Consider the following 12,652-nt stretch of genomic DNA (forward strand, 5'->3'; position numbering starts at 1 on the left):
TAGGAGCTGCAAGCGTCTGCCGGAGNGCTCCCCTCCTGCAGCCTAGTACGCAAGCAGGAATTGACTGCCACTACCAGCCGAGAGCTTTCCAAGTTTTCCATGAGGTGTCCTCAGCTCTTTAAATAAAACGCGCACTGTGCCTCCCTCTCGGCTTCTCCCCTTGCCGAGAGAGAGGAGGCCGGCGCTGCAGCCGTGAATTTTCCTGCTGCCACCTGCCGGCCGCCTGTCCGGGCAATCCCGGCTCTCCGCTTGCTCTTCTGCACAGAACCATTGGAAACAAATGGGGCTGCTCCAGAGTTTCAAAATACAGGGTGGAACTCCGGTGATGGCAGGAGAACGTGCGTTAAAATCAAAAACGGGCAACCTGCTGCCAAATAATTGACACTCTCTGGCGCAGGAGTCCCCAAACTCCGCAACTTTTAAGACTTGTGCACTTCAATTCCCAGAATCCCCAGCCAGCAAGCTTAACTTAAGATATGTGGACTGGCTGGGGAATTAATATAACAACAACAACAACAACAACAACAACAACAACAACAACAACAATAATAATAATAATAATAATAATAATAATAATAATAATAATAATAATAATAATAATAGTAAAGTTGGAAGGGACCTTGAAGGTCATCTAGTCCAACCCCCTGCTCAGGCAGGAAACCCTATACCATTTCGGACAAATGGCTGTCCAGTCTCTTCTTAAAGACTTCCAGTGTTGGAGCATTCACCGCTTCTGGAGGTAGGTTGTTCCACTGGTTAATTGTTCTCACTGTCAGGAAGTTTCTCCTTAGTTCTAGGCTGCTTCTCTCCTTGATTAGTTTCCACCCGTTGCTTCTTGTCCTGCCTTCAGGCGCTTTGGAAAATAGCTTGACTCCCTCTTCTCTATGGCAACCCCTGAGATATTGGAACACTGCTATCATGTCCCCCCTCGTCCTTCTCTTCATTCTGGAAGTTAAAGTCCACAAGTCTTAAAAGTTGCCGAGTTTGGAGATCCCTGCTCTAGAGCGGTGTTTCCCGGCTTTGACAACTAAGATATGTGGAGTTCAGCTCCCAGAATTCCCCAGCCAGCCTACCCATCTGAATAGTTATCAAAGTTAAGCATGCTTGCTGGGGCATTCTGGGAGTTGAAGTCCGCACATCTTAAAAGTTGCCAAGGCTGGGAAACACTGCTCTACAGAGCCTTTTGATCATTGACCCCCTGCTTGTAACCTTCTGCTTTTCTCCTGCTTTTAGAAACAGCCTAAATGTAGTTAAGCCCCGTTTGAAGTTGCATGCTCCTCTGTAAAATATAGTTACTAGCCAGCGTGCCTCTGGTTAATCTCTTAGGTTGCCAGATGGACTTCCCTGATACCCCTTACAATCTACATTGTAACATAGTGCAGATAATCATTTTAATTGGAAACACAGCCGTCAATATTTGGTTTTTAATTCGGTTTTTATTGGGGTTTATATTTTTGTGTTTTTGTATTTTTGTATTTGTGTATAGTATCTGTTTTTAAATATGCTGTGAACCGCCCTGAGTCCTATGGGAGAAGGGCGGTATATAAATTAAATTATTATTATTATTATTATTATTATAGAGAAAGGAGAAGAAAAGGAACATAAGTAGGTGGGTAGAATTTTTTTGTTTGTTTGTTTTTAACTTGGAGTCAGAGTCTGGGGCCAATGCAGTGGAACCACGTGTTGCTAGCTGTCCCTACATTCCCTTCATTGGGCTTGTCTGTTCTGGCTTGCAAACCCTTCTTCAACAATGATCTGTGGTGAGAACTGCTCTTTTCCAAGTCAGGAAAATAGTCTCATCCTCTTGAAGTATTTATTTTTAACCTCCGCTGGGCTTGCAACGAGGCTGGTGTAGCCTAGCATGACTTTAGCTGTATAAGGGGACTAGTTCTGACAGGGAAGAGGATTTTGTTGATGGCCCTGTGCTAATCTGGAGAGAAAGTAGCCAGGAAGAAGTGGCTGTGTGTGATTGTTTGGAGACCCTTTGCAATATATTTTCTCTCGGGGAGTGTGTGCCAAGTCGAAAGAGTCACCGTTTCCAGCTTGGCTTAGGATGTGAGTAAGCTCTTCGCAGGTCCCAGAACATGACTGCAGTCTTGCAAAATATCTGTGAATAAAGTATGAGAGGCTTTAATCCTCTTCTTCCTTGCCTTAAATCTTTGCTGTGCTTTAAAATTTCGGTTCGGTTGTCTTTGTTTGACTCACTGCTAGGCAATTGCTTTGATGGCTTTTAATAGCTCTCTTCCCTCCCCACATATCTCCCCTTCAGTTTCCCTTCACACTCTGGAGAAGGGGGGGGGGCATTACTGTACATACATGCTGATAGGGAATTGCTGGCCAACCTTTACAAACACGTGTGCAAAGTCTGCTCGGATTCAGGGCTGTCGTTTTTCTTCCCCAAGTGCAAAAAAGCAGGAATTGCAGATATCACAAGTTTCTATAGCGTAAAAAAGGTGCGATGTTTAAGCGGTGTCTGGAGAGATGTACCCAGGACAATACAGTACACCAGAGCTGCTTTGCCAGATTAGATCAGGGTATGATTTATTTGGTACTGTGTTTTCAGCAGCCTGTTAGCTGAATACTTCTTGTTCCTGTTGGGGCACTAAGACGTTCTCTGCTCTCTATGCTAGGTGTTCAATGCCAGAATTTCTGCCAGCAGAGGTTCTCTCTAGCTCAGGAAAAGCCATGTGTACCTCCAGAACAGGGGTTCCCAATCTTTTCTATACCCTGCACCCCTAGAACGCTTCTGATATATTCTCGCACCCCTTACAAACATTCAAAACGAATTATGCATATACACTTATCATTTTGAAATTTCTAAACCCAAGTTTTCGCACCCCCTGGAATATCGTCTCGCACCCCCAGGGGGTGTGAGCACCCCCCTGTTGGGAACCCCTGCTCTAGAAGATGGTCTATTCCAAAACCTAGCATCCCAAGACACCAGGCAAGTCTTGGACATGATGGAGATCATAGTTCAACACTTTGGGAGGTGACCAAATTGCCACCCTCTCTTTCAGCCATTGTTATTCCATCATCTTCCCAAAATGAGTTCCCCTTCCTCATCTAAGTATTTTTGCACAGAAATGTAACGCATCTTATTTCAGTTGCACATTCCAGGAAGTGTGTGTAATTCTTCCAGAAGCTTGATTGCTTCTCTTTTTCCATGCTGCTCTGTTGGGGACCATAGCAGCCTTCTTCAGGGTGGCAGTTTCTGCTATCTCCTCCTTGATGGGTGATTTAACGGAGGGATCCCAATTTACTAATAAGGGTTTAATGATTGTAGATGTACTAATAGAGGAGAATATTTGTAACTATGGGTTAAAACTCATGGGTTCTTGGTGCTCTCTAGGTAACATCATCAGTGCTAGAAGGGAGAGGGGTTTCTAACAAAATCCTGAGGATGTTATCTCATTGGATAATAAAATGTCTGCAAGAAAACAACCAAGCTCGGAGAGCACCAAGGACCCCATAGCCCAGCGGTTCTCAACCTATGGGTCGCGACCCCATTTGGGGTCGATCGACCATTTCACGGGGGTCGCCAAGCAAGGCTGTCCGCCATTTTTTTCCCCTTTTCCGGCGGGTGCCTTACCTCCCTCGGGCTGGGCCAGCTGGTGGTCGGCCTGCTCCATCTCTGCCGCTTGCCAGCTACGCCTCGGCTGGCGCAGGGGGCGAAACCATGCATGCGCGGCGCTCCCGGGCAGGGAAAGTCCTCGACTTACGACCGGTTGGGTAGTCCTCGACTTACGACCGGTTTAGTCCTCGACTTACGACCGGTTGGGGGTCACGGCATTAAAAAGGTTGAGAACCACTGCCATAGCCGCACATATTTTTGATCAGGATCCATCAAGAGAATCTATTCTGCTGCTTGTATTCTCCAATAAAGTCTTATTTAATCTCTCTCTCTTTTTCCCCCCCCCCCCTTTCTCCCTCCCCCCACTTGGTCCTCTCTCTAGGTCTTCCCTCTCAAACACTACCAGGACAAAATCAGGCCTTACATCCAGTTACCATCACACAGAAACATCACTGGGATTGTGGAGGTCATCCTCGGAGACACAAAGGCGTACGTCTTTTTTGACAAGGACTTTGGTGACATGCATTCCTACGTTAGGAGCTGCAAGCGTCTGCCGGAGCAGGAAGCTGCTAGACTGTTCAAACAGATTGTCTCTGCAGTCGCTCACTGCCATCAGTCGGCCATTGTGCTGGGGGACCTCAAACTCAGGAAATTTGTGTTTTCTAATGAAGAAAGGTGAGCTGTCGGGCCCGTGTGATGGTTCGCTTTCAGATCTCTCTCCAAAGAGGATCCTGAGACACATGTTCCCAATTGCCACTTCTAATGCTTAACTTATAGCCTTCAGTTTTCTGGTTTCGATGACTAGGCCAGGTTTGGCCCACGGACAGCCAGTTGCTTACCCCTGCTGTGAATCCTATAGCAGTTCTCTGTATCAAATAGATCTCTTTAGAATGAGGAAAAGATGGTGATCCAGTCTGGGGAAACTAGTGCTTTTGTCCTTTCTGTAGGGAATAATATCCGAGAATACCTACCATAATGTGCAATAAGCCACAATGATTCTGGTGATAGCCTGTGAAATTATACCCTCAATGCTGTTGGGAAGGGCAGATAGGCAAACACATTCAAGTGACAATGCTCATCCCAGGCACAAAATGTGACCTTCCCTTTTCTCATTCAAGCCCAACATTTTTGCCATGCTACTGAGTGAGTGGTGTTATATAAACATCTGCCTCACTTCTGGCTGGGATCCAAAGAACTATGACACTGAAGAATGTATAAGTGCAGTGTTTCTCAGCTGTGGCAACTTGAAGATGTGTGGACTTCAACTCCCAGAATTCCCCAGCCAGCATAGCCTGCTTCCTGTCTAACAAGAAGCACTGACACCTTGGTTTGCTGGCACCCTCCAGGCCAAGGACAGGGCATAAGGCTGACTTGGGTGCCTTTACTCCCCCTCCTAATGCATCATTACTGCTATAAAACTAGTAATAGGAGTTGTGGATTACTCATTGGGTGGTTGTAAGGTCAAGGAAGATAAAGCCTTCAGCCCTACAACAAAGAGCAGCCATAAAATAATGTCCCAAATGTAACACAATCTGCCTACCTCGTTAGATCAGCAGAACAGGATGAACAAGTAGACAACAATTATATACAGGTAGTCCTTGACCTATGAGTAAAATGAAGCTCAGAATTGCTGTTGTATGTTACGAGGGTCGTAAATCGAGACACTCACATAACTGACCCCAAGCTTTTGACATTTTTGTGGCTGCCATTAAGCATTCTTTAAGTGAATCCGTTGCTCCCAGTGTGTGTTTTGTTGCTGGAAATTAGATATACATTCCGGTTTCCGGAAAAAAAAAAAGTAAATTACGGTCATATGACCATGGGATGTTGCAAACAGCTATAAATGCAGCTGACCGATTGTGTCATTGCAAGGGGAGGCATCAATACTTTGAATCTGAGTAGCTTTGTGGGGGGGAGGTCTGACATAACTTGGAACGGTCTCTAAGCCACCAGTCGTAAGTCAAAGATTTCCTGTAATGGAGATTTTGCCTCTTCCATTAAGCCAGCAGCTATGTCTGGGATGATTGATCACTCTTGGGGAATTCTGGGAGTTGAGGTCCACGCTGGTGTAGTGAAACGCAGAATTTTGAATGGTGACCATGTAGGCATAGCACCAATAATTTTTGAAACCTGACATGGTTTCTCTGTTCCTGACCTCCTTGGGCTACTCTTTTAGACCAGGGGTAGTCAACCTTGGCTCTTTTATGACTCGTGGACTTCAACTCCCAGAATTCCTGAGCCAGCTAAGCTGGCTCAGGAATTCTGGGAATTGAAGTCCACGAGTCATAAAAGAGCCAAGGTTGACTACCCCTGCTTTAGACCTTGAACCCTAATGGTGCTGTTTTTTATTAGACAGCTTTCTTACCTCTACATTTTTTCTTCCTCCACAAATATCACTTAATATTCCTTTCCTAGAGAAATCACAAAAGGTTCCTTAGAGGAGCATGTGTGTTTGTTTGTTTAAATTGCAGTTCTTTCAACCTCTTAAGGTCATTTTTGTGCTTTTTTTTTTTAAAAAAAAATCTATATTGTTATTGGAGCAAATAAATACATGCCCAAGATGGTGTACTAACAGAAGCCTGTTTATCCCAGAGTTGTGAGCTGGCAATTTGGTGCCAGATCCTGGCTTCTCAGCCGGAGCACACATGACTAGGTTAATCCTTGCCGGATGTTTGAATGTCAAGCTTTTTTCACTGAGGCTCATTTGTACACAGCATACCATGCGTGCTGCAGATTGTTAGTTGCCGTATTTGCAAACAAATAAATTCAGTATACAGAACAGGGACAGGATTCTGATTGTTAAGTGGTATAACTTAATTTCGACTAATATACTCTGGCTCCAGTCATGAGGGTGGGGGCTGAGCTGTTTGACATCCAAAATGCTTCATCTTGATTGAGCTGAATAACCCAATGGTTAATTGGCTTCCATCCAAACAAGTTTTTTTTTTTAAAAAAAAAAAACTAGCATAACTGGTCTATGAATGACTTTGTTCCATGCGGTTTGACTTAGATTACAAGGTTAGGTGTGCGGCGGAGTAGACATGAATTAAAGATTGATGTACTTTCAAGTGTCACACATTTAAATGAATTGTATTTGGGCATTGACGGCAAATGGGAATTACATAAAGAACCTGTCATGAATTGAAGGGTTGGGAGAATAGAAGCTGCAGAGAGGAGAGAGGTTACAGGCTTAGCCAGGAATGCAAAAACTGGATGCGATCAGTGGCACAATGGGAAGGAATGAGTCTGCAATTGTACAACCAATTTGTGTGCCCTATTGTTCAATAAAGTCTTTGAGACTTGAAGGCCCCAAAACCACCTTGGCTACCTTGAGACTTGAAGGCCTACATGCCACCTTGGTTTGATGCAGAAGGAATAGTGTTGACCATTTGGGGTCAGGTTTTAATACAGATAGTCCTCAACTTACGACCAAATTTTCTGTTGCTAAATGAGGCAGTTGTTAAGTGGGTTTTGCCACATTTTACAACCCTTCTTGCCCCAATGGTTAAGTGAATCGCTGCAGTTGTTGAGCTAGTAACACGGTTGTTAAGTGAATCTGGCTTCCCCATTGACTTTGCTTGTCAGAAGGTCGCAAAAGGTGATCGCGTGACCCTGGGACATTGCGAGTGTCATAAATATGAGTCAGTTGCCAAGCATCCGAATTTCGATCACATGACTATGGGAAAGGCTGCAACAGTGATAACTGTGGCCAACTGTCACAACTCATTTTTTCAGTGCTGTTGTAACTTTGAAGGTCACTAAACAAATGGTTGCAAGTCGATGCAGCCTATGATACACAGCTTGGCCCCATCTCCCTCCTACCCCCAGTATTGTATTTTTAGAGAACTAATCGTGTAGTTTGTGTTAATCACAGTTTGTGATGTTTTAGTTGTGAGCTGACCCAGTTTACTGGCTGTCTTGGATGGGTGTCTTGAAAGGATTGGGTGGTCCTTTGGATCTTGGTCCTGAGGGGAAAGGGGAGAGAAAATGTTGTGAAGTTTTAATGGATGTATTTTAGAGGCTCGTTGCATACTGCGCCCCGCCACCCAACCTCACAAATGTGCCAACAATGCAAGGTTACTTTTCTTTGCCCTCCTCCGGAGATAAACTGTAGGACCCTCTTCAAGAAAGAGCGCTGAGGGCAGAAGAGATGGAAGGTAAAACTTTTGAGATCATCTCTTTGAAGATAACTGTAGTTGGGTCGTGTGTCGGCAGGCCCAGAATAGGTAGGAAAAAAGCAGCCTATTTGAACTTGGTGGGAGTCCTGCTTTTGGCATCCGAAGCAATTTCACGCATGACTGCTGCAATCCATACATTACTTTGAAGTGATCAAGCATAGTTGCTTGTGAATGCTAGGGATTGTGCAGTTAATTCTCCCTGGATGCGTATGCATGCTCTTAAAGCCTTTGGTGTTTAATTTCAGTGTTTTTTGGTTTGCGTGAAGGAGCAGCTGATTATTCTGTGTTACATTAAGGAACAAATTATTCCCAGCATAATTCTGAATTCTTCAATCTGCTAGGGGTTCCACCTCACTATGGCCTGGAGACTCTATGTCTATCTGGTAAATAGCATTTTTTTTTCTCCTAAGGGGAGATTATGTCTTCTTATTGCATTTAATTCCTCTGTCTCTCTCTCTCTTAGTCCCAAACCTTTTTTGGGTTTTTTTTTTTGGGGGGGGGTTCATAGATCCTGCTGTAGATTAGTACTTCTGAAAAGCAGTGGGATAGAATCACTTGTTAAGGAGAGTCTTAAGAGGGGGATGGCTATGAAACTGGAATTGGAAACAATGGTTGCTGAATTGACGAAGAGAAGCTTTTGAATTTAGTAAACCATTATATTGGTGGAGGTGGAGGTGTAAATCTATTTTAGTTTTTCTTGCAAGTTGGAAGTTGAGGTTGCTGAGATAGAAAGTTTGAGAGGTGGATTTGGATTATCTCTGCCTTTTTATGAAACATGTAGTCCAGCTTTTACATGACAAGTAAGAAAGTAGGAGATCAGATGCATTGCCCCAAGTTTGGTATATATATATAGGCCAAGAGGAGCTACAAATAATTAGCAAGAGCACTTAAATGTATATACCACTTCATAGTGCTTTTACAGCCCTCTCTAAGCAGTTTACAGAGCCAGCATATTATCCCCCAACAATCTGGGTCCTCATGTTATTGACCTCGAAAGGATAGCAAGCTGAGTCAACCTTGAGCGGTCAGGATCGAACTTCTGGCAGTGGGCAGAGTCAGCCTGCAATGCTGCATTCTAACCACTGTACCACCAGGATTCATAATTGCTAAGAACATGGAGGAAAAAGCTGGCAAAGTGAAAGGAAGGAGCTGTAAGCAGTCTGCTTTTTCCAAAAGGCAACTGGACTTTCTTGGTTTTTTTTTTTTCTTGGAAAACATTTCCACTTCTCATCCAAGAAGCTTCATTGACGCCTTCTGGGAAAAGCACCTTTGGGACATGTTTTGTGAAAATCAGGCTGTTCTGTTAAATGTCCTGCTTTGACACATATAAGTGACAATTGGGACAAAGAGATTGCTGAATGAAAGCACTCGCGGTGAGATGGTGGCTGGGTTTCTGCACCATAGATTAAGCTTCTGAGCTGTTCCCCTGCTTAGTGTTTTCGTTAAGGTGACTTCATAACTTTGAGCCTTGGGGTGCTCAACAAGGGGTGAACAGGCATGTGCGAATCAGTCCGTCAAAGTCAAGGTTGAAAGCCTGTAGCAAAACAATGGCCCCTTGGCAAGCAGCGGGCCTGGGGACGAGGGCAATCTATCAGAAAGTACACGTTGACCTAAAAAAACAGCAACCCCTTGCAGGGAAACAGTTGGGTTGGCTGCCTCTGATAAACTGAATCACTTGCTGAAATAGCAGATTGCACTCTCTGCTGCTAATTTAGAAACTTAGTAATTGCACAGGGCTGATGTTGTATGCAGCGTGTTTGGTAACCCGGGGGGTGAAGCAATGTTGGGCAAGAGGTTAGCCTTAGTAAGCACAGGTGTGAAACTTGGGTCCCTCCAGCCAGTTGGCGAGTAGGTAGGACAATCTGACTCATATTTTCCATGTACAGGATCAGCTATAGGAGGGGGAAGGGAGAAGGAAGGTCACAGCAAGGAGTCTGGCTAGCCAACGGTGTAAGAAAAGCTACACAGAAGCTGGAAAATATTTAATCCACCAATATATAGTAAGAACAGCAATACAAGGTTTGGGGAAGAGAATTCTGCAGACAAGCAGTGAAACCTACAAGGCTCGTCTCTATATGTGTGTGAACTGAGGGGTTGCGGGTGTTGTATAACTGAACTAGAGAGTTACAACCATTTCAGGAACAAAAGGGATGTAGGTTTTGGCTGCAATCCATCAGCAAGTTAAGGCTTGATGTCACCAAGACAAAACTGGCTTTCGTCCAAGATCATTGCCCCGTGAATGTGACTTGCTGTAATGGAGTCTCTCCCGCGTGCGTGTCATTTCCTTCACTTCTTTTTCCTTTGACAACCCATTGAGAAGAGTTGTGGGTTGGACACTGGCTCTCTCGCGGCCTCACCCATGCTGCGATTTTTTTTTTAAGGGGTGGCGATTCTGAAGGAAGCAAATGATCGCTAATTTATTCCCTTATCTGCATCATAAATAGTTCTCGACTTATAACCACAATGGAGCCCACAATTTCCATCACTGAACAAGTGAGTTTTGCCCCATTTTGTGAACTTTCTTGGCACAGTTGTTAACACTGCAGTTGTTGAGTTAGTAACATGGTTTTAATTGAATCTGGCTTCTCCATTGACTTTGCTTGACAAGGTCGCCAAAGGTGATCACATGACCCCGGGACACTGCAAGTGTCATAAGTCCATATCAGTTGCCAAGCGTCCAAAATTTTAATCAGCTTACCATGGAGTCATAAGTGTGGAAAAACAGTCATACTTTGCTTTTTTTCAGTGCCACTGTAACTTCAAATGGTCACTAAATGAATACTTTGTAAGTCAAGGGCTACCTGTATAGCATTGGGTCATTGAATTAGAAGAAATGCATTTTTACTCATTGACCCATGATTTCCATTTGTTTAATGTTTCGAGGCCCAGGTGTGTGTGTGTGTGCTCCCGAGCATTCTGACTGTGCCATTTGATCAACAGTGGCGCACTCCTATAATAAAAGTGCCAATGTCCTTGAGACGGGCTGACGAACTTAGGTGAACTCCATAGCATGCGCCTTACTTTATCATCTTTGCAGATTAACCCTAGGTGGAACATCTGAGCGGTGTTTTGATGTGCAGGTTGCTGTTTCAGAGCAGTGGCTAACATTTGGGCAGGAGAGAAGTGTGGATGTGGCACTCCGTTGCATGTGTCTGTGTGAGCATGGCATTGACCTCTCTGGCGTTCTAACTGAGGTATTGTCCTCTTCTGATCCTCCAGGAGGCAGCTGAGACTCGAAAGCCTGGAAGATACCCACATCATGAAAGGAGAGGATGATGCGTTGTCAGACAAACATGGCTGTCCAGCGTACGTCAGTCCAGAAATCTTAAACACAACGGGAACCTATTCCGGGAAGTCGGCTGACGTTTGGAGCTTGGGAGTTATGCTTTACACTCTCCTGGTGGGACGGTATCCCTTTCATGACTCGGATCCTACTGCCCTCTTTTCCAAAATCCGCCGTGGACAGTTCTGCATCCCTGACCAGGTCTCTCCTAAAGCACGGTGCCTCATCCGCAGTCTCCTTAGGCGAGAACCCTCTGAAAGACTCACCGCTCCGGAAATTTTGCTCCACCCTTGGTTTGATGCCGTTTTGGAATCTGGGTACGCCGACCAGGATGTACGGGTCTCTGATCAAGTGGTCCCGGAGCAACTGAAGGAGGACGATGATATGAGCCTTTTCTTTTGCTAGCTCCACCTACTCACTTTTGCCTCGGGGACAAGAGACGTGGCTCTTGCAATTCAGCGTTTTGTGTCCATTTTGTGTCGGTGCACGTGTGTGTCCATCTTGTAAATCCATCTCTTTCCGAAAGCCTTCCTCTGCTCAGGACAATTGAGATCTCAAATGCACTTATCCCACAGGTGGACGGTCTCTATCTTCTCCCACGTCCACAAAAGCTTCCAGATCTTGGCTTGCTCAATCTAAGGATTCTCCCTTTGGGATCTGGGAAAAGGGGGGGGGGGCGCTGCCATCTGGCACAAGCATGCTGAACTTTTGAACTAGCTAATGTTGAATTTCATTGGGAAAACCAGATGGCTTTATCTGGAATTTGCAATACAGGTAGTCCTCGACTTACAGCCATTCGTTTAGCGACTGTTCAAAGTTAACAACAGCACGGGAAAAAAAGTAACATATGACCAGTTCTCGCACTTACGACCGTTGCGGCATCCCCACGATCACGTGGTCAAAATTTGGGCGCTTGACAACCGGCACGTATTTACGATGGTGGCAGCATCCTGGGGTCATGTGGTCACCATCTATGAACTTCCCAGCCAACTTCCAACATGCAAAGTCAATGGGGGAAGCTGGAGTTGCTTAACAACTGCAGGGGTTCACTTAACCAGCATGGCAAAAAAGATTGAAAAATGAGGTGTGGCTAACTTAACAACTGCCTTGCTTAGCAATGGGCTCAGCTGTGGTCGTAAGTTGAGCACTGCCTGTATACGTTCTGCAGCCTCTTGTCAATTTCCTTCTTTTCTTCGTCTTAAATCAGTGTTTCTCAACCTTGGCGACTTTACGATGTGTGGACTTCAACTCCCAAAATTCTCCAGCTAGCAACGCTAGCTGGAGAATTCTGGGAGTTGAAGTCCACACATCGTAAAGTTGCCAAGGTTGAGAAACACTGGTCTTAATAGAAGAGTGCTCTGATCTCCCCGGGCTTACTCAGATCCACATGGCCTGGCTTTGCTGCCCAGTTTACTGTTACAGCAATGGTACAAATGCCAGCGGATTCTCCCGTCGCTCTTCCATCATGGAGATGACAGGACCGCCAGCTGGCCTTTGATTACAGAATCTTTTTGCTGGTGATGTAAGAGCGAAATGCAGTGGTGGTTCTTATGAAGCCTGGCAGGACAGTGCTGGAACACTTTTTTTTGGCACTTTTTTTTTTTTTTTAAATCGAGGTGT

The 12,652-nt window shown here is 45.0% G+C and overlaps 1 protein-coding gene across 1 annotated transcript; it reads left to right on the plus strand.

Moving 5' to 3' along the window:
• The first annotated feature begins 4,076 nt into the window (after positions 1-4,076).
• TRIB1 (tribbles pseudokinase 1) lies at positions 4,077-11,437 on the plus strand. Its single transcript, XM_015826994.1, has 2 exons — positions 4,077-4,246; positions 10,969-11,437. The coding sequence occupies exons 1-2, from the start codon at positions 4,092-4,094 to the stop codon at positions 11,435-11,437; spliced, it is 624 nt and encodes a 207-aa protein (XP_015682480.1). The 5' UTR covers positions 4,077-4,091.
• Positions 11,438-12,652: the final 1,215 nt, after the last annotated feature.

This window comes from Protobothrops mucrosquamatus, unplaced genomic scaffold, assembly GCF_001527695.2.
Source record: "Protobothrops mucrosquamatus isolate PMUCROS unplaced genomic scaffold, P.Mucros_1.0 scaffold3426, whole genome shotgun sequence".
NCBI lineage: Eukaryota > Metazoa > Chordata > Lepidosauria > Squamata > Viperidae > Protobothrops > Protobothrops mucrosquamatus.